General features: G+C 39.3%; 2 protein-coding genes across 2 annotated transcripts in view; one reads left to right on the top strand and one right to left on the bottom strand.

Moving 5' to 3' along the window:
• The window catches only part of LOC101038647 (olfactory receptor 2B2), a 147,495-nt gene that overhangs the window by 1,721 nt on the left and 122,914 nt on the right, over positions 1–22,860 (top strand). The window contains exon 2 of the mRNA XM_003944729.4: positions 12,371–12,562. The gene's annotated coding sequence lies outside the window, so the exon portion shown is untranslated. The remainder of the gene's footprint in view (positions 1–12,370; positions 12,563–22,860) is intronic.
• On the bottom strand, positions 3,127–10,951 carry ZSCAN16 (zinc finger and SCAN domain containing 16). Its single transcript, XM_010332706.2, has 4 exons — positions 10,848–10,951; positions 9,686–10,153; positions 8,596–8,734; positions 3,127–5,754 (listed from the first exon to the last, which is right to left on the bottom strand). Exons 2-4 carry the CDS (start codon positions 10,070–10,072, stop codon positions 5,237–5,239), a joined length of 1,044 nt encoding a protein of 347 aa, XP_010331008.1. The 5' UTR covers positions 10,073–10,153; positions 10,848–10,951; the 3' UTR covers positions 3,127–5,236.

Here is a 22,860-nt window from a genome sequence, read left to right as displayed (position 1 = left end):
ACATATTACTATATCAACATCTAATCAATACAAAAATTATTAATGAAATATCCTATATTCTTTCTTTTTTTTTTTTGAGACAGAGTTTTGCTGTTGTTGCCCCGGCTGGAGTGCAATGATGCGATCTTAGCTTACCACAACCTCCACCTCCCAGGTTCATGAGATTCTCCTGCCTCAGCCTCCCAAGTAGCTATTACAGGCATGCACCACCACGCCCGGCTAATTTTGTGTTTTTGGTAGAGATGGGCTTTCTCTGTGTTGGTCAGGCTGAACTTGAACTCCCAACCTCAGGTGATCCGCCCGCCTCAGCTTCCCAAAGTGCTGGGATTACTGCATGAGCCACCATGCCCAGCTATATATTTTTTGAAAGCCAGTGTGTTTATACTTATTGCACATCTCAATTCACCTATTACATTTTCATAAAAAATAATTGATCTATATTGAGATTACATAAATTTAAAATGAAAAAAAAATAGCTTCATGTATCCAAATTATTTCACACATACTTAAAAGTTATCGAGTTTTAAAATTTAATTAAAATTACAAATTTAGTTCCTCAGTTGCAGAGTCAAATGTACTTGGTGGCTACTGTATTGGACAGCACAGATTTAGATCCAGGATAAAATGTCTATATTCATTATTGGTTCAAGGAGCAAAGTAGAAGCCTGCACCAGATGTGTGGCAAGAGGGGAAGAGGAAGGTCCGCAAAAATGCAGTGTAAGCTCTTTATGCAAGTCACATTTAAGGACAGTTCCTCTGGTCCTCACTAGTATATGAGGTAAGGCTTTCTAAAGTAGACTACTTTTTAGCATGATTGCTGCATTGAGTTTAGGTATTTTGGGAATAATTTTCTGGGGTAGGGAAAGGATCCAGCAGTGCTGGTCACATTAACATTTCTAAGTAGAATTTTATTGTACATGATGTGGTACAGTCATATAAATCTGATTGATTATTTTCCTATACAGCTGGGGTCCTCCACTGGGGGTGATTCTGCCTCTCAGTGAACATTTGCCCCACTTAGCCTGCCCACCAAGTTGTCTGGAGACATTTTTGGATATCACAAGTGGGGAGTGTTAGTGACATCTAGTGGGTAGAGGCCAGGGGTACTGCTAAACATCCTACAGTGCAGAGGACAGCCCCTGACATCAAAAAATTGTCTGGCCCACAATGTCAATAGAAATCATTTCTCAACGTTGAGAAACCTTGATCTGAGTAAGCAAGCCTGAGATACCTACCCTTTTAAAACCTCAGCCTAATTCCCTTGTGATATTACTATGGGAAAAACAGGTTGTTTTGAAGCATTTTGGTTTCTATTAGTTTCCATTGTTGATGGATTTTGTGGTCAGACTATAATAAAATAATTTCATGCTCAGGATAAGAATGTAGACCATTTAATAAAGATGATATAGTATGTGCTGTACACAGAAGACTTAAAGTCCCTTGGGATCAGGAACTAATCTTTTTACCTTTTCATGGCTTGTATCATATGATCTACTGTCTCCAACAACGATTGATGCGAATATATTAGAATCACTTGTCTGTCTTTCCTATCTCCATCCCTTGTTTTATAGTTGTTCCTCTCCCTATGCCCTTGACCTCCTTTTAAAATTATTCTCTTTTCTTTTCATCCCTTTCTCCTCTGTTTTATTCCTCTTCATCAATGCCCACTGATACCTCCTACAGACCCTCCCTCAACACTCATCTATTTCTCCCATTCATATCTGTTGACACCCTCACTTAGAATTGCCAGTTCACTACCAACCCCCATATTCCCTATAGCTGTCTGTTGTAATTACTGTCTTGTTAGTTCCTGAAAACTACACAATATAAATTCTTGCCTCCTACCTCAGGATAAAAGCCCTACAAAAAGATATGAAGAACAACAACATATTTGCTTTTGACACAATTCTCTGAGGAACTGCTTTCCATGTTCAGGGTGATTTTGTTTTTGTTTTTAAGACTAGGTGCCGTCCATTCAGGATGCTAGAACTGATACAGTGCCCAACATATCACACCTCCTCTTAGAAGAACTATGGCTATGATTGAGCTGTATTCTTTCCAACTGGTTGCACTCCCACCAGTTTCTTCTGTGGGTTTCTATAAAACACTGCCTGTGTCTCCATAGTACTAGCAACTACTTAAGATTTCCTTTGACCTTATGCCTCTTTTGCCTTCAGTTATCCTAGATCCTACTGGTGGTTCTTCTCTTACCTACATCATTCTAGGCTGTCTCTGACCCCATGTCTTTCTGCCCCTCCCTGACTCTTACCATTATCTTCTTGTCACCATTAGACCAAAACTGTGTTGGGCACCGTGGTGACAATTTGGAATCAACATGAAACCTACAAAGGGTAGAATGGTTGTAGTGCTCCAGACTACTCCTCATTCAGCCTTTCAGGGTGCAGAACTCAAAGACTAGAACAGTTCTTTGTACATAACAGATATTCAATACTACTAGCAAAATGGAATGTTATCATATAGAGCAGGGGTCCTTAAGTCCCCATCATGGCCAGGACAGCAGGAGGTGAGGGGCCAGAGAGCAAGCAGAGCTGAGCTCCACCTCCTGTCAGATGAGCAGTGGCATTAGATTCTCACAGGATCGCAAACCCTATTGTGAACTGCACATGTGAGGGATCTAAGTTACGCTTTCCTTATGAGAATCTAATGATAAATGAAACCACACCCCCTTCCCTGTCCCTGGAAAAGTTGTCTTTCAGGAGAACAGTCCCTGGTTCCAAAAATGTTGAGGACTGCTGATACAGAGGATGATAAAGGAAGATCAGTCTGTCATGTGTTTACCAGTTTTAGGAAACCTAATCTTGGGGTAGCCAGAATCATCTTTCTCACCATTGCAGAAGCTTCCCTAAATTCAAGGAAGGATGAGATCAGAAATATGAGTTTCCCCTTTAAAGACTGTGAACAGTTTCTAAGCATTATAGTGTTTCTCAGAAACACTAAAGGTAAAAGGGAAAAATCCATTATTCAGAAGGCACTCAACTTTACTTTTTAAAATAAATATGTTTCTAATACTAAATATTTCATACTTTATTTTTCTCTTCATGACCATTAAAAAAAATCCTTTCTTTGATTGTTTCAAATACTTTGAAATATTACTCAGGTAATTATAGTAAGTCATAAAACAAGAATTTGTGTGAAACCTGATGTTTAAAAAAGGATGTTGATGTAAGATATTCAAAGCAAATGTACTTTTTTAAATTTAGAGGACCATCATGTTCAAGGAACATAAAAATTCAGTTTATCTTCAGGGCATTATGAGAAATACCTTGAGATTCATTTTTCTGGCTGGGCATGGTGGCTCATGCCTGTAATCCCAGCACTTTGGGAGGAGCATGCGAGGATTGCTTGAGGCCAGGAATTCGATAGTAGCCTGAGTAACATAGTCAGACCCTATCTCTACAAAAAAAAAAAAAAAAAAAAAAAAAAAGCCAGATAGGGTATGTTCCAAGCTACTTGAAAGGCTGGGGTGGGAGGGTCACTGGAGCCCAGGAGTTCAAGGCTGCTATGAGGTATGATTGTGCCACTGTATTCCAGCCCAGACAATGGAACAAGACTCTGTCTTTATTGTTATTATATTTAAAAGATTCATCTTCCTATAGTAGTAGACATAAAAATGATTCTGGTAGTTTTCCTGATCTTAAACACAATGATAAAGCAGGTGTTAATAGATCTCTTCAATTGAAATAACTTAATTGAAAACGAGATTTGAAGAGATTAGATCCCTTTTTTCCTGATTGTTTTGGTGATCGTTATTCCTAGAACTAAGCAAAGAACCAGAGCTGTACCCTTGGCAGTTTGATTGGTGGTATGACTTTGAATGTGCAGAGCCTTTGGCCATAATTCCTGTGATGCTATAAAATTCTCAAATTAGAGATGTGGCCAGGTGCGGTGGCTCACACCTGTAATCCCAGCACTTTGGGAGGCCGAGGTGGGCAGATCACTTGAGTTTGAGACCAGCCTGGCCAACATGGCAAAATCCTGCTAAAAATACAAAAATTAGCCAGGCATGGTGGTGCATGCCTGTAATTCCAGCTACTCAGGAGGCTAAGGCAGGAGAATCACTTGAATCTGGGATGGGGAGGTTGCAGTGAATGGAGAATCACTCCAGCCTGGGCAGAAAAAAAAAAAACAGTGTGTATCTGTGCTGTCTAATATAGTGACCACTAACATGTAGCTATGAGTACTTGAAATGTGAGGAACTGAATTTTCCATTTTAGTTGAGTTAATGTGGGTACTGGCTACCAATCTGGACACACTGGACCACCTCAGGTCAACCCCTTCCCATCTCCCTCAGTTTAAAATAATCTGAAATCCAGAAAATAAGTGATGTACCTAGTTATAGATCCCTTCCTCTCCCCAGCAGCTCCTAATAATCATGTACTACTTTCTCCTCCATTTTTTTTTCTTTTTGAGATAAGGTCTTGCTGTTGCCTAGGCTAGACTGCAGTGGTGCCATCATGGCTCACTGCAGCCTGGAACTCCTGGGTTCTATCTTCCCACCTCAGCCTCCTAAATAGTTGGGTGGAACTGCAGGTGTATGCCAGCCAACATGTCTGGTTAATTCTTTTTAAGTTTCTGTAGAGATGAGGTCTCACTGTGTTGACCAGTCTGGCCTCCTGTCTACTGATGGCTTATTCTTTATTATTGGCAAACAAAAACTTATAAAAAATAATCACACTCCTCACTTTAAGATAAAAAGGGGATGAATATTTAGGATATTATATGAGTAATGATGGAAAAAAATTAGCATTGTTTTAGTTCTTAATCTCAAGTCATTTTCATCTGTTTTAACTTGTCAAAACATAACTAGTGGGCCTCTATTATATCATCTATACTTTACAGAAGGGGAAATGAAGGCAGAGAAAAATTTGTATGTCTTGCCTAAAGTCAGACACTGAATGGTCAACTAAAAAGGATCTAGAGCAGAGACAGGTAGAAGTAATTCACTGTCTTTCATCCAGGAACCATTGATCTTGGGCTGCAAGTGACCAGTGTTGTCAGTGGACAAGGCTTTCTGAAAGAATTCTTGATTCTTCCCCCAAAACTGAACTCATTTGAAATAAAAGGATATTTTACTCAGGTAGTTTCTTTGGTGCTAGAGAAGTTTAATGATGACTGAAGCTTTGACCACATTGAGGAAACTCAAGTTTTCTAAAATAGATTTTCTGATAACTAGTTAGGCTTGAGTATCTGAAGAACTTTTGATATTACTACTGTACTAGTAGAGTTTATTTGCTGTATGAATTCTTTGATGTCTAATAAGAGCTGAACTTACTCGGAAAGGCCTTCCACACTCATCACACTCATAGGGTTTTTCACCTGTGTGGATCCTCTGATGCTGAATAAGACCTGTACGCCCACTGAAATCTTTCCCACATTCTTTACATTTATAGGGTTTTACTCCAGTGTGTACTCTGTGATGTCCAATGAGATGTGAGCGCTGAATGAAGGCTTTTCCACACTCATCACATTTATAGGGCTTCTCTCCAGTGTGAGTTCTCCTGTGTTTACTAAGGTCTGAGCTATGACTGAAACTTTTCCCACATTCATCACATTTATATCGTCTTCTTTCCCTCTGTTGCCACTCTGTTCTGTCCTCATTTTCAATATCTTTGGTCTTAGGATGCTGAGGAGTATCTGTGTTCAGTCTGTCATTTAACTCCCCAAGGAATTCCTTGTCTTTGGGCTTATCTTCCTTCTGGAACAACTCTTCATTCGTAGTCCTAGTTTTATCTCCTGTAACAAACAAACAGTACACAAACAGTCCTATTCTATGTTTGAGAAGCAAACAGCCAATGGAAAAAAGAACATGTAAATATTATAAATGTGTTACAAAATAATGAGAAGTCACATACAACATATGTATCAGATATTTGGTACCATCTTATTTTTGGTATCATCATGGCACAGAGTCAGAATGTAGGGAAGAAATTAAGAAGTAAGGAAGGTATCAGCAGGACAAGTTATTTAAAAGTAGACTAAGAGAAGAAAAGGCAAAAATAGAGCTCACGAGATAAACCAGCAATACTATGTAAGGGACGAATGATAAATGAGGGGACTATAGATGTGCCAAAGATAATTAAGAGGGATTGATAAAGAGACAGGAGAACAGAGATGTGGAGGGAGCTAAAAGTTTCGGAGAGACATGCAGGGGCCTGAAACATAGGTGGCAAGTAAAATCAAGTAAGTGACTGGAAAGGATAATAGGATTTGGGGCCTGAGAGGAATATAGTGAATAAGAACCATCCAAGGAGGGGAATATGTTTGAAGGCTAATAATTAGCTGGAAGCAGGGTGAGAGCATGCAGGTGAGGGTAAGTAGAGGAATGAAAAGAAACAGGAAATGACAATGGATAGTGTATATGCTGGGTAAAGTTTTTTTGCCTGAAACTGATGTCATTGCTGTCATCTCCTTCTGTCTAAATCCTAGCTCAGTGCTTTCTAACCTTATCGTGCATCAGAATCAGCTGGACGGTTTCTTAAAACACAGATTCCTGATTTTCCTTCCCACGGACTCCTCCTTATCAGAATCAAACTCAGAGCAGTTGTTATTCTTAGAATGTTATGCTCTGATGCTATTTTTTTCATGGATTTATTTATTTATTTATTGCCTAAAATTTCACCCCTTTCCACCTCCCACCTGACCTTCTCAGCTCAAGCAAACCTAATCTGTGATACTTTTGCAGGCACACTTCAGGGATAGCTGTTGTCTTTGTAGTTCACAGTCTATCTCTAGTGTAGTAATTAGTATTGTATCGTAAATGCTCACTCTCCTGTTTCTTGAAGAGAAGTAATCTAAGTATCTTACCTTTGAATTCCTTACATTTACCATAGTGCCTGGCATATAGCTGCTACTCAGTAAATGCTCAGTGAAAGGAATGAATCAACAGACAGGCTGAGCCAGGCACAGTGGCTCACATTTATAATCCTAGCACTTTGGGAAGCTACGGTTGGAGGACCACTTGAGCCCAGGAGTTTGAGACAAGGCTGGGAAACACAGTGAGACCTCTCCTCTAAATAAAGTTAAATAAGAAAGAACAGATAGGAGGTTCTGAACTTCATTCTAAAGCCAAACAGTAACCAACCAACACTCCACTCCTAGAGTTAAAGCACTGAAAGGCTTCTTTAAATTACTTATAATTAAATGTCATCCTTTCCAGATAGCAGCTAGGAACATCTTAGCTCAAAATAATTTTTCAGATTAGACAAATAATCTGGTAGGGATCCTACAGAATGGAAGAACCTATATTGGTAAAATTTAAGTAGTAAGAATATAAAATAGGCTGGAGTATAAGGAACTACCTGGAGAGGCATTATTAGACATGACAGCCTATAGAGAAAGGGCAGTGAGCACTGGAAAGGGTAGGGTTTGGACAAACTGGAATTTGAACATTTAAAATTCACCTTCTTTTTTTTTTGAGATGGAGTCTTGCTCTGTCGCCCAGGCTGGAGTGCAGTGGTGCAACCCTGGCTCACTGCAACCTCCGCCTCCTGGGTTCAAGGGATTCTCCTGCCTCAGCCTCCTGAGTAGCTGGGATTATAGGTACGCACCACCATGCCAGCTACTTTTTGTATTTTTAGGAGAGACAAGGTTTTACCACGTTGGTTGGGGCTGGTCTCAAACTCCTTACCTTGTGATCTGCCCGCCTCAGCCTCCCAAAGTGATGGGATTACAGATGTGAGCCACCGTGCCTGGCCTCACCTGCTTTTTAATGTAGCTTGGGGATACACTAGACACCCCGGTTTGTAATTAGGGAGCTGGGATGGGGGACCAAACCCAGTTAATTTGACATGCAGATAAAAACAAAAAACTTTGCTATATTGACTGATCGTTGTCTCTCTTCCCTACTTCTTTCATCATGGGAATGTGTTATGACTTGTGTTTCTCCCCAAATTCATACATTGAAGCCTCAACCCCTTTCCAACATTACTGTATATGACAGCAGGGCCTTTGATGAAGTAATTAAATGAAGTTCATAAGGGTAGGACCCTAATCCAGTAGTACTAGTGTCCTTACAAGAGGAAGAGAAACCAGGAGTGTGTCTGTATAGAGAAGGGCCATGTGAAGACACAGCAAGAAGCCTCCAAGCCAAGGAAGAGAAGCCTCACTAGAAACTAACCCTGTAAGCACTTTCATCTTGGACTTCCAGCCTCCAGAACTGTGAGAAAATAAATTTCTGTTGTTAAGCCACCCATAAGTCTATGGTATTATGTATGGTAGCCCTCACTGACTAATACAGGGTGCTATAAATTCTCCTATCTCAAAATGGAAATTTAGGGGAATTTGGAGCTAGAATCATTAGATAACAAATAGAATTATAAAGATATTAAATAAACCCCATCCTCATCCTTTGAGCCAAATAACAGTTTTTTTTGTTTGTTTGTTTGTTTGTTTTTGCCTAGTGACAAACTAAAATATAATTCCATCATAGAGTAAGGGCAAGAAGAGGTTAAAATTATCCAGTGAGGTGGAGGACAAGCAGGAAATCTTTAAAAGGAGAAGATGAACGTCAGAAAGTTCTTCTCAAACCTAAGGAAGCACCTCTTCCCTCATACACACAGAGCTTTTCCTACTTACCATTCCTGTGTGGCTTCCCAGCTTCCTGCTCCAGCTGGGTCTTCTTGGGATAGAGCTGGACAGTCAGTGATTCATACGGCCTTCCCAAGGGGGCCAACTTGTCCATGAGTATGTCCTGTCTTTCTGAATTGGTTTGGACCTAGGGACAATGAGGTATGTAAGGTGAATTTTATGGAAACTGAAGTAACTTCAGATAAAACAATCAAATGAAACATCTGCCAGGGACATAGAAAGGGGGGACAAATCATTTCATTGTAAATGAAATGAAAAGGAACAGAGGCTAATCTTTACAATTCAGGACACTAGAGAGTAAAATTCAATGTCTCTTCTTTCACTGATCAGCAGAGGTCCAGGATCAGAGCACTGGGATTTGGAAGGTAGCTTAAAAATCAGGTAGCCCAACTTCCAGCAAATGGGAGCATTTCTTCTATAACCGTGCTGTCCGATAAGGTAGTCACTAGCAAAATGTGGTTACTGAGTACTTAAAATATGGCTAGTACAAATGAGATAAGCTAAATGTAAAATGCATATCAAACTGAAAATTTTAAACACAAAAATCTAAAGTACCTCATTTAAAAATACTGATTACATGATCAAATATTGTGGGTTAAATAAAACATACTTTACCTGTTTTTGTTTTTTTAAATGTGGCTACTAGAAAATTTAAATTACATATACAGCTCATGTTATATTTCTGTGGGACAGTGCTATTCCGCAATATCCTTGACATCTACTTGAATCTCCACTTGAATACATATACCGAAAGGGAGTTTCTTATGGGGTAGCCTATTTTATTTATGGGTACTTATGAATGGCAGAAAATTACTTGTTTTCCTGTTATACCTGATTGCCTTTCGGTAACTTCCCACTGAACCTAGCCTTCCAAACAGCCATAGAATCAGTCTAGTGACTCTTTTCTCTTTACCCAGCCACACTTCAATTATCTGACATAGATAGTCAGGTCCCTTCCTATGCCTTGTTCTTTAGGGTATACATATTAAATATTTTCAGATGTTCTTTCATACGCCTTTTGCTTTGGCTTTCTCCATATTCCCTGATCACTCACAGCCAAATGACTGCCCCTTCACACCTGCTTTCCAGGTTCATCAAGCTCTCTCTCCAGATCCTCCAGTACAGTCACTGCCTCCTCTCCAGTCTCTGGATGGTGTGCCTGCACCCATGCTTGCAGGTCTTTAGGAAGAATGCTCAGGAACTGTTCTAGCACAAGCAGGTCTAAAATCTGCTCCTTGGTATGGCATTCTGGCCTCAGCCACTGACGGCAGAGCTCCCACAGCTGGGAAAGAGCTTCACGGGGTCCAGGTGCATCTTGATAGCAGAGCTTCCTGAAATGTTGCCTATAGAGTTCCCTCCTGTGAGGACTGCACTTTTGTGAGATGGAGTCCTGTTCCCAGTAATGGTCCTCTGCCTTAATTATCAGAAGTCCTTTTGGTTCCTTAGGTTCCAGGGCTGTGGTCATTCTTGGATTTTTCGGGAGATTTATCCTCTATCTGGGATTAAGTCAAAGTGAATTTCTTAGAATCCAGCCTCAGAGCCACTCCTAAAGCATAAAAAGTTGTTACCATAGAGAAATTACAAAAACTGCTGTGAACATAAACACATTATAATGAAGCCAAGCCACCAGAAGTGAATCAGAGAAAACAGTCTTACAGGATGCTGGAAAAAAAAAAAAAAAACAAAAAACCCTCAAAAACTAAAAAACAGCGACGCAGGTACATGATGTGAATCTGTGCTTTATTGCGTAACTTAGAGGAAGTTATTTATCTGGACTAGAACTACAGATCCTCATGTACAATTTTCATGTGTGTTAGAGGGTTGATATACAGATTAGATGAGAACGTATGCAACATCCCTGGTATGGCAGCGGGCACTAGTAAGCACTAAATAAATGCCAAGTATTATTAACTGCTTTGTTAAAAGGCTCTTCATTCTAGTCCCGGGAGATGCATGGGCCAGCTTGTGTCCCCAGGACTTGCTGGTTATAGGATATGTGTGCCAACCCTGGAAGGGGGGTCAGATGGATGCCTCTGCAGAGGAACCCGCAACCAGTGTCCCCCTTCCACCCGTCCTCTCCCGAAGGTCGGGCCAACTCCTCGCCTGCAGATCTGTCGGGGCACGGAGGGAGGAAAAGGAGTGTCACACTGTGCCCACGACAGGGAGTTGTTGGGAGGGTGTTGCTGACCACACCTGCACCCTGTCCCCTCTTCTCCACCTGGGAGCCGGGAGACACTCACCTTGCGTGCAGGGAACAGGTGCGACAGCTAGCGTCCTTTGGACAGCCCCGAACAAAGACCAGACTCAAAGCCGCCAATCGGAGCCCGGCCGCTGCAGCCGGGCACTTCCGGGCCGCTCTAGGAAGCTACGCCTCTGTGGCAGTTTCAGGGCATGCCTCCTCAGCCCTAGCCAGTGGAGGACCTGGCTTCTGCACCTTGTGTTGATGGGATTGCGGGGCCTGCGAGCAAGTCTTATTTGTACTTTTTTAAACGTTTTTCCCCCTCTCAATGTTTTTTTCGGTTTAGTTATTAAATAAGTAATACGGATAAGTAATGCATTCACATACATTTATTAAAAGGAGTAAATGTCCCCCCAGCGTCTAGTTTGACGATATTTTTTGTGACTTGTATATCCTTCCATAGATACATTACACCGTTATAGATTGTCCCCGCTTTTCCCCTCTGCACAAATAGTAGCATTTCTGTACCTTGCTAATTTTTTTTTTAACCAAGTGATCTTGGTAAAGACCGAACATAAGTGTTCCTTGGTCTTGCTCTTTTTTAAACAACTGCATGGTATTCAACTGTGTATTATGTGCCATAATTTATTAATAACTACCCCACTGATGGTCATGAGGTTGTTTCCAATTTTTCTTTTTCAAACGTTGCTGCAATAACTTACTGTGAACACACATCATTTTTCATGTGTAACTATATATCCATAGTCTATATTTCTAGAAAGGGAATTACTACAGCATAAAGTAGGGACATTTGTACTTTTGTTAATGCCAAATCATCAGTTATGGAATCTACCAGCAATATTCTTATTTACCTATACTTGTCAACACAGTGTTATAAAATATTTTTATCTTTGCTAAACTGATGGGTGAAAAATGCTTTTAAGTTTTTTTTCTCCCTCTTTCCCTTTCTTTCACAAATACTGATTTACCTACTGTGCCAGGCACTATTGTGGAAGCTGGAACTATAGTTTTGAGCAAAACAATGCCCTTCCTTTCATGGAATTTATAATCGTGTGTGTGTGTGTGTGTGTGTGTGTGTGTGTGTGTGTGGTGGGAAAGCAGGCAATAAACCAAAAAATATATAGTGTATAGAGATGGCGAATGTTAGTGCTAAGGAGAAAATAAAGGAAATAGGGAATTTGGGGTGAGAATGAAATGATGCAATTTAAATAGGGTATTCATTGAGGACCTGACTAGTAAATTGACATTTGAGCAAAGACTGAGGGAGCTGAGGGAATGGACTATTAGGGGTAAAGATGTTTCAGGGAGAGGGATAACAAATGCAAAAGCCTGGAATGGGGTGTGTTTTAAGTATTTTGAGCAAAGGAAGGATGCTTGCATGTCTGGAGCTGAGTGAGCAAAAGTGTTCAGTGTAGAGATAGTGAGAGCCTTGGGTGAGTGCAAGAATATTTTTACTCTGAAATGATAAAATGATAAGCTACTCAAAGTATGTTTTCTTTTCTCTTTATTTTTCGTTTTTTTTTTTTTTTTTTTTTTTTTTTTTTTTTTTTTTTTTTTTTTTAGAGATGGTCTCACTCTGTCACCCAGGCTAGAGTGCAGTGAGTGGCGTGATCATAGCTCAGTGCAGCTTGAAATTCCTGGGCTCAAGCGATCCTCTCACCTAAGCCTCCTGAGCAACTGGAACTACAGGCATGAGCTACCCAGCGTGGCTCATTGAAGGTGTCTGAGTTAGAGGAGTAACATAATTAAACTTAGGTACTGAAATTATTATTTTGACTGCTATGTTAATAATAGACTTGACTATGCAGGGGTTGGGCAAGGGTAGAAGCAGGGAGACAGGTTGGAAAGCTGGAGTGGGAAGTGCCTTTTTAAGAATAATACAAAACCCTAAAGACATAAAACTGAAAAAGCCATGGAAGAAAAGATAGATGAAACTGGCCTTGTAAAACTAAAATTTTTGAATGATGAAAGTAAGATTAAAATATAAGCTAAAAGTAAAATATGCCACACATCTAAAAGACACAGCTGATTTTCCTAATATAAAAATAACTTTTATCTTACTAAAAAATAAAAATATGAACAAGCCAATAGAAAATAGACAAAGTACTTAACCTGCATGAATTTATAGAACACATAATTAAGAATAATGAATGTGAAAATGTTCACAAATAAGAATTTAAATAAAACAAGAACAAGATTTTTAAAAATCAAATTGCTGAAGACAAGTGATTTACAATATTCAGTGTTAGAACGTGTATGGATATACAGGCACACTTAGTTGTACAGTTTTAGAAGGTAAGACTTACTTAGAAGAAGTTGTCCATATCCCTTGATTCAACAACTTAGCTTCTTGGAATTAGCCATTTAGAAATGCTTACATAATTGTTTGAACATACATATAAAGAAACACTGTTTATTTAAATTGGGAAACTCGAATGCCTAAAATTTGGGGATTTAAATTTCTATATGTCTGTTCATTAAAATCTCACCCAGATTTTAGAAACTAAAATAAGCCAAAGGTATATTGAGTAAAATAAAAAGTTACAAAACTTATGCTATGATTGTTTTGGTGAAAATTATTATATTAAAAATGTTCACTGTGAGTATCAGTTGGGGGCAAACTTAAGGAGAGCATTTTATACATTATATGTTTCTGGAAAGTTTCTATTTTTTATGAAGATTTGCTACTGGTATAAATGGGAAAAGATAATTGTTCTTAAAACCCTATTTATTTTCCGTAACCTACAAAAAAATTTTCCTGTTTGGAGAATTTCATCAGTATCTTTTTTCCACCTCTGAAATTCTTTGCCGTACAAGTCAAAGGTTAAGTAATGCATTCACAAAAATGTATTAAAAAGAATAAATGTCAGGCCGGGCGCGGTGGCTCAAGCCTGTAATCCCAGCACTTTGGGAGGCGGAGGCGGGTGGATCACGAGGTCGAGAGATCGAGACCATCCTGGTCAACAAGGTGAAACCTCGTCTCTACTAAAAATACATAAAGTTAGCTGGGCATGGTGGTGCGTGCCTGTAATCCCAGCTACTTAGGAGGCTGAGGCAGGAGAATTGCCTGAGCCCAGGAGGCGGAGGTTGCGGTGAGCCGAGATCGCGCCATTGCACTCCAGCCTGGGTAACAAGAGCGAAACTCCGTCTCAAAAAAAAAAAAAAAAAAAAAAAAAAGAATAAATGTCCCCAGCGTCTAGTTTGACAATATTTTTTGTGACATATGTATCCTTCTGTAAATATATAACTTTTGTAGATATATACCTTTCATCTTAAAGGAATTATACCTTGCAAAAGGGTATGATTCCTTTAAGATGAAAATCAGATTCAACTTCCCTGGGCTTTTTAAGGGCAAATATAAGTGAGCAAATAAATCTGTGTAGAACATTTAAAAAGTGTAGGTATAAATGACTTTCAAATAAACTTTAGAACACTCTCCATGCTGGGAAGAAAATTTTAGAAAACGGATAACCGCTGCTTATCTTTCCATTAGAAGTATATAATCAAAAGCTAAAGTCCCTTCTTCCCTTGACCGTGACATAACATGTCCCTCATAGCCAACTGAACAGATAAAAATTCCAGACAATGCTTAGCAATTTTCTGCTTCTCCTTCCATGCACAGTGTATTATCAGTATGTTTTGCCCTCTTTATTTAGTATCTTGCTGAATTAAATTATCTCATCAAGTTTTTAAGCACAAGCCCAGCCTGCTTTCTGGATGATGCCTGCAACAGGTCATCCTTCTGAACTTCCTAAATAGCCAAGAATATTCTTCAAATGTACCCCTGGTTCATCATCCAAATTCAGAGAACCAACTTGCCAGCACCTTGGAGCACTTGCTGTGGTAACGTGGGTGCCTGAACACCAGACAAAATGAGGCTTCCAATCACTGTTGCAGATCTTGTTAAAATCCTGGCTCTGTCCTCAGCTTAGGTATATTCTCTACTAGAAAAAAGTCTCTCTGACCTCTTCAGTAAAGCCTAAGTACAGTCTGGTATATGACAAGAAGGACTTTCCTCTTTTCCCCTTGTATATCCTAAAACTACACAAACAGAAAGCTCCCAACCTCTTCACTACCACCACACACATCCTTCCCTTGGTAGATGTATATTCTCATTTGTTTTCATTACTGAAAAAGAAAGAAAATAAATGAACTAAACATTCAACTCAAGGAATTACAAAAAGGAGAAAGCCTCCCTTGCCCCCAACAAAAAAGTTAGAAAAAAAAAAAGTAAAAGCAGAAGAAAATGGATCAGAAAATAGAAAAATAGTGACATTAATAAATAAGTACAAAAATAAAATCTTTATTAAAAAGTTCATAAAAGCAACAAGTCTATGGTAAATCCAATTGAGAGAACACATTTAAACATTATAAATTACAAATAGCAGATGAAGAGGAAAGTAGGTTACTAACATTTTTGAAAAGCTCAATGAAATTAGTGATTTTTTTGGGAAAAATATGTAGATAAGCCAACCCAACCCTAATGACAATAATTGAAAGTTATCAAAGAATAATCTCTAGAAAGTCTCAGATAATTCTGTAGCATTTTAATTTTTGGGGGGGGGGGGATGGAGTCTTGCTCTATTCCCCAGGCTAGAGTGCAGTGGCATGATCTCAGCTCACTGCAACCTCTACCTCCTGGGTTCAAGCGATTCTCCTGCCTCAGCCTCTCTAGTAGCTGGGATTATAGGTGCCCGCCACCATGCCTGGCTGATTTTTGTATTTTTAGTAGAGATGGGTTTTCACCATCTTGTCCAGGCTGGCCTTGAACTCCCTCCCTCGCGATTCACCTGCGTTTGGCTCCCAAAGTACTGGGATTACAGCTGTAAGTCCCCACGCCTAGCCAGCATTTTAATTTTTAAAAAGTATTTACATGTGTATATTCATCATACATGTGTATGATGAATCCTTTCTAACTTTTCCGTTTGGGATATAGAGAAATAGGAAGAAAAAGGGGGAAATCACTCTGTTTTCATCACCTAAATGCAGTTGAGTTTGTCATTTCCTTTCAATTTTTACTGTTTTAAATGCTTTACATATTTGTGATTATATTATGTAATATATTCAGTGATGAACATAAGCAGTTATGCTACTTGATATTTTAATGTAATAAAAACTTGTCGTTTTATTACAAACTTTTCATAATTTATATTTATACATTGCTTAAGAAAATATGTGGAACCTAACAGAATTGGAAAGTTTACATGAAATATGTAAGGTGCTTGGTGTAATGTCTGGACCACAGTAAGTGCTCAACAAATGGCAGCTACTATTACTATGGGTTATAAGGGCTCTTCCTTTTGCATGGATCATTTATTTAATTTGGAATGGATATTACTATCTCAGAAAATACTGTTGCAGGGTGGAGAAGGGGAATAGACAAACTTCTTCTGAAAAAGGAGCACTCTGAATGCCTCTTGAAGAAAAGCCAAGAATATATTTTTGCTCCTCAGGAGAATCTTTTTGCTGAGTTGGCATCGAGGCTGAGCAGGATTCAACAAATTGGGACCTAGAGTGGCAGGAAAAGAGAGGTATCCTATGTCAATACTCAGAGACTAACACAGGGCAAGGATCCTGAGTGGACCTCAAGTAGTAGTAGTAAACTTCGATTTGGGTTAGGATCCTTCATATAAGGCATTTGGCCTACATAGCATGGAAATGAAAGGTTATTACTCTGAAATCAATGATAAAAAGAACATAAAGTGCTCCAATTTCGAGAGACCTTCAGCCTCCACCTCACATTTCTCTAAAGGTTGCTGCTTTCTCCTCTACTGTGCTTTCACTAGCTTGGCTTCCATTTCCTCTTTGCAGTTTGTTTTCGTGGCGCTGTTGTCCTTTCTTAACCACTTTTTCCCTTTTCCCCCTAATTTCTCTTTACTTCCCTGTGCTCATAGTGTTTATCCCCATCCTTCCCTTATTCTTAACTGCTTTCCCCGCCACCCCGCCACCCCACCACAACCCGCTACCTCTCCACTTTCCCCTTCTGGCCTCATCCTACTGTTTTCTCACAACTGCTCCTATTACTAAATGCTTCAAATGTAAATGATTCTCTCCTCAGTTTAATACCTGCTTTTGGCTCAGTACTTTTTCACTGTTACACTTAATGTTGACCCTCTTCATGTGTTTTTTATCTTACTCAAAGAACTAGTCTCTAAGGAGTCTGCTAAAAGCTATTATAGTTGACTTTCAGTAGATTACCTACAAATTCTATCCAAATAAAATTTTGAAGTGCTTTCCTCTAACTTCAGGTGATCAAAGAATATATTTAAAAATTTTAACCTGAATCTTCAAATTTGTTAGCAGAAAACCCATTGTTCATAGAAAAATTTAATTGGAAGGCATATATGTAAAATGAAGGAAAGTGAAGCTGTTTGGGTGGTAAAGCACCCAGAGTCCCTGAAGCCCCACTAAGAAATCCTTAGGGCACACAAGTTAAGTGGGTGAATGAAGGGGGGCAATATAAGGCAACAGAGTCTGTGTAGCAGTGAGGACATGTCCGACTGGAGAGTAGTGAGAATCAGCTCATCAAATGCTGCCATGTGGGAATGTGGTGTCTAGCATAGTCACGTCATGCATTTTTGTAACAGTATCTGGAAAGTTAGATTTTATGTGAAATCTCCAGATTCTTAAATAATGGCAGTAGTTTTAAATATTTTTAAAATACTGAATTGGGCAGGGAAATGCCTGTGCAGGCCAAATACAGCCCATTTGGTCTGTCTGCCATTTTTAAGATGTGAAAGGTCACTAAGAATTTGCATAATAAATCTTCTTTTACCCTCACAGAACCAATGACTTTTGTATGTCGCAGTGCTTTTAGGGTAAGTAAGTAAAAGGCTATTGTATTTTATCAAGTTAAAAAAAATACAGGGCTTTTTTTCATGTAGATCAGATATTAATTCTAATTTCACACTCTAGACAAGATTATTACTTCAACTCTAAAGAAATAGAAGAGGAGAAAAGGGGAAGGGCAATGAGAACAGTAGTAATTGCTAAAACCTCCAATATATATCTAATAGAATGTTTAGATTTCCTGAGCCACTTGCTTTACAGAAGAGTTTGAGAGTATGGAATAAGCCCCTGCAAAGTCTCAGTTTATCAGGTGATATGCCTAATGGCAGAGAGTCAGAAAGCCTTGTTTAGCAAGCTTCCAGGTGTTTGCCTATTTCAGCCTTCATATGTATTTGCTTTCCTTTTTCTGGGACAGAGTCTTGTTGTGTTGTTCATACGGGAGTGCAATGGTGCAATTATAGCTCATTGCAGCCTTGAACTCATGAGCTCAGGCAGTCCTCCTGCCTCACCCTCCTGAGGAGCTGGAACTATGGGCATGCACCATTATGTCCAGCTAATTTTTAAATTTTTTGTATGTTGTATGTAATTTTTTGTTGTATGTAAATTTTCTATGTTGCCCAGGCTGATCTTGAACTCTTGGTCTCAAGTGATTCCCCCTGGGATTACAGGTATGAGCCACCATGCCTGACTGTATTTTTTAAGTGACTACTGAAATTGCAATAGTGATTGCAGAGCTCCCTATATCACTGCATTGGTGGCATATTTTTCTAGTTGTGCTTTTTTGATGTTCCACAGGAATGAGGATAGATGAACAATGTTGTACCACGCTTGACATCACCAGGGCTTCTTTCCATTGTGAATTTGCTGATGTATAATGAGGAGTGGGCTCTGCTGGAAAGCTTTTCCATATATATCACATTTGCAGGGCTTTTCTCCAGTGTGGGTTTTTTGGTGTCCCAGAAGATGTGAGCTGTTAATGAAAGCTTTCCCACACACATCACACTCATAGGGCTTCTTTCCACCATGGATTCACTGTTGTCCAGCAAGAGCTGAACTATATCTGAAGGCCTTTCCATGCTTGTCACATTCACATGGTTTCTCTCCACTGTGGATTTTCTGGTGACAGAAGAAGCCCAAGTACTAGTCTCACACTCATTACACTGCTATGGCTTCTCTACAGTATGAACTCTGATGTTGTATTAGACATGAGCTCGGCTCGGCGAGGATTTGCCACATTCATTACACTGGTATGGTTTCTCTCCCATGGGAGTTCTCTGGTGTCTCTCTGGTAAATTATCTGAACTGTAATGAAAAGCTTTCCCATATTCATTACATTGGAAAGGTTTCTCTCCTGTATGGGTCCTTCAGTGTTGAATAAGATGTGAACTGTAATAAAAGGCTTTTTCACACTCATCACAATGACAGGGTTTTATTTGGCTATGTATTCTCTGATGGTAAGTTGTGAGGTCTCAGTAGAAGTTTTGCTACATACATACATGAATAGGGTATCTTACCAGTACAGATTCTTTTATGTTTAATGAGGTTTGAGTTTTGAATGAATGTTTTCCCACATTCATCACACTTACATTTTCTCTCAGTTGATGTATTTCTCTGATATATTTCTTTTTGTTTATTTTTGAGATGGAGTCTTGCTCTGTCGCCCAGGTTGGAATGCAGTGGTGCAGTCTTGGCTCACTGCAACCTCCACCTTCCAGGTTCAAGTGATTTCCCTCTCAGCTTCCTGAGTAGCTGGGATTACAGACATGTACCACCATGCCTGCCTAATTTTTGTATTTTTAGTAGAGATGGGGTTTCACCATATTGCCCAGGCTGGTCTCCAACTCTTGACCTCAGGTGATCTGCCTGTCTTGGCCCAGAGTGGTGGGATTACAGGCATGCCACTGCACCCAGCTCTCTGATATATTTCTGTCCATCCTTCATGTTCTTGGGTTTCTCCACATTCAGAAACCTTTCCACTGATTTTGCCAGGTAACTTTTCTTGGGAATCCATATATACAGTAAGTTCCTGCTCTTGATTGAGTTCTACTTTATAGATTCTGATAATATCATCTGAAATGAAAAGTAGAACATTCAAAGGTCATGGGGGTATACAGAAACTAAAATATATATACTGAAGTAAATGGCTTAAATACACCAACAAAATGGTTTTAAAACATTTGAGGAGGAAATTGGGAGATGGCAATAGAAGGGAGAATGGACTGAACTTCAAGGGCATGATTGAAGAAAATAATGGAGAAAAATAGGAAGAATGATAATCATGGTCCAACGAACAAGCATAGTAAACAACAGAAGAGATCTAAGATAAGAATACGTTCTCCAGGGAAGGCCCAAAGTTGAATAGAGAAAAATAAAAAGAGAGAAAGGAAGTCAACAGGGGCAGGTACCCCATAAGTGCCATGAAATAGTTCTGTGCAGGTTGCCCTGAAGGCCTCTGGAAACACTGAAAAAATGAGGAAATCAGAGCACAGGGAAGTATCCCATTTCCCATATGCAGAACAAAAAAATTAGGCTTGACACCGTGGAAAAAACAAGGTTTATCACTGGGGATAGAACAGAAATTGCTTTGGTCTCTAAAGACCTCACTCCTTTTCCTGTAGAGAACACTGGGGATCTGTCAAGCTTGAAGCTGTATTCTGTGGGTCATTTCAGACTTACCAGGCTAACAGCCACTAATAGAGAGAAGGTTCTTTAACAGACCCTCGACTTCCATCTGTTTTTACCCAGGGGAACCATGTTTCTAAAATTCCTCTGCCTATCTTTACTACAGAGGTTCCTTTGAGTAGGGTCTCAACACCCTCAATTTCTCCAGGGCAGGAGATGTGGCCATATTCTCAGTAATCTATAGTTTTTGAAAACATGAGATTTTCATACCCAAGGGATGTTTTTCTGAACTTAATCCCATTTTTAGGACCCAGAGTAAAGGGCAGAATTTGTAACTACATAGGAAGAACACAGAGAAAAGCAGTGCTTTGAGTGGATAAGGAACATTAAATGGAAAAAAAAAGAGAGAAAAGACAATCATGACAGTTGAAACACGAGGACACAGACAAGTCACAGTTAACTCTAGGTAGAGGCAATGGGATTCATTGTGCTAAAATGTATTGACTGAAGAGACTTTGATGAGAGAAGAGAAGGAGCCATGGTCAGACAGTGGATACAGATCTTCAAGAGTGTGGATGAGGAACAAAGTTCATTGGCAACCTGTCTGAGAAAAGTGACTATCATCTGACTTGGAGCTTCTGTTCTGTGAAGGTCAGGAACCCAGGGATGAGGCAGAGCTGAGAAAGCACGTTGCAAGAGTGAGATCAACCTTCCCCTGGGGACTTGTTTTACACCAGAGCCTGCAATAAATAATCTCACCATACTAGTTTGCCACACTGCTTAAAAGCCCCTCACTGTTAGTGGTTATTTAAGGTTATTTTAAAGTCTTTGGGTACTTTAAAATTTTATGTTACAGCTACCTGTCTTACTCCATTTTGTGCTGCTATAACAGAATACACAGAAGAGATAATTTATAAAGAACAGAAATGTATTTCCTGACACTTTTGGAGGCTCAAACGTTCAAGATCAAGATGCTGACATCTGGTGAGGGTCTTCCTGCAATGCCATCCTATGGCAGAAGGTGGAGGGGAAGAGAGAGAAAGAAAAGGAGAAAGGGGAGGTGGGGGATAAAAGAATACACTAAACTCATCCTTTTATTAGGAACCTACTCCCATGATAACTAACTCACTCCCACAAAAAAGGCATTAATCCTTTCATGAGGGCAGAGCCCTCGTGACCTAATCACTTCTTAAAAGGCCCACCTCTCAACACTTGTACTGGGGATTGAATTTCCAGCATGTGAATTCTGCGGGACATGTTCAAACCATAGAGCTACCTGAAATATATCTGTGTTCAGAATCTGAAAGCAACTTGCACAAATATTATAGTCTTTTTAGAACAATTACCAGATAAAAAAGTGGCTATTATAGATGGCATCCAAAAGACTGTTACAGATATAAGAACTAAAATCCATATTAGCATCAGAAGAAAATATATGGATTATAAAAAAGAAGCACGACATAGAAACTCATTTTGTAACTGAATAAAAGAGGTTGAGGAAAATGGTGTGTTTCCAGTCAGGATGGCACAGTGAGTTCATGCTTCACCTCCAAATACACAAAGTAATGGATAAAAATTTAAAATCTGTAAACACATCTGTGAAAAACAAAACCAACAGATAAACATTTCGGTGGACCAGAAAGGAAGCAAAAACACAGAATGGTGGCTATAGCTGAAGCTCTGGGCCTGCTGGGCTCCAGGTCTTACACAGTGACTGAAGTCTTGTCACCAGAGAAACCTGGAGAACTACAGGTGCTCCATGAGAACAGGGACGGGCACCATCTCACTGCATGGTGCCAAAGGCTAGGTGGAACACACAGGCACACACATACACAAGTACCTTAACGTGCACAGAACAAGAGAGAACCCAGTGACCAAGAACTATGTGAAGCCAACTGGAAGCCTGTGACTACATGACTACATTGATGATATTTGTGATATCACATGGAACAGGAGTCCTGAAATATCACTGTATAAAACCTTGTTCTGGTAGGGGATTGGAGGTGGTGCAGGTAAAAGTACAACAGAATTGGTAAACAAGGAAGGAGAGAATATAAATAGACCAGAACTCAAAATGAGCCTAGAAATAGAAATTTCAATACAAATGAATCGAATGTTAAGAAAGATGGTTACAAAATCACCAATTGGAACATGAATTCAATCCAGATTAAATTACTTTCATCAAACAGCCTGACGAAGTTAATAGATTAAAGATATGGAAAAACGATAAATGATAACATACATCCATGGCAAATAAACATAAAATTATGAAACAAAATAAGCAGAACAAGGATAATTGCTATGAAAACTAAATAAAAATTTTAGAAATAATGATAGTCTTTGAAATAAAATCTTCAATTGAATGGATAGGCTGAAGACAGTCAAAGGGAGAATAAATGAAGATATTAGAAGAGGAGTCCACTAGGATGTACCACAGAGAGACAGACATAAAATATATGAAGAAGCAGTTAAGTAAAATGGATGATTGATAAGTGGTTCTAAACAGTACTTGTTAGAAGATTCAGCAGACAATAATATAAGGAATAAAAAAGATGCTTATTTAAGGAACTCATGGCTGAGAATTCCCCAGACTGAAGAAAAACATGGGTATTACAGCAAAACTACATTTACAGGCCAAGCAA

This window comes from Saimiri boliviensis, chromosome 4 (assembly GCF_048565385.1).
Source record: "Saimiri boliviensis isolate mSaiBol1 chromosome 4, mSaiBol1.pri, whole genome shotgun sequence".
NCBI lineage: Eukaryota > Metazoa > Chordata > Mammalia > Primates > Cebidae > Saimiri > Saimiri boliviensis.
Note: the sequence above shows the minus strand (reverse complement) of the source record. Positions and strands in the feature narration are given on the sequence as shown.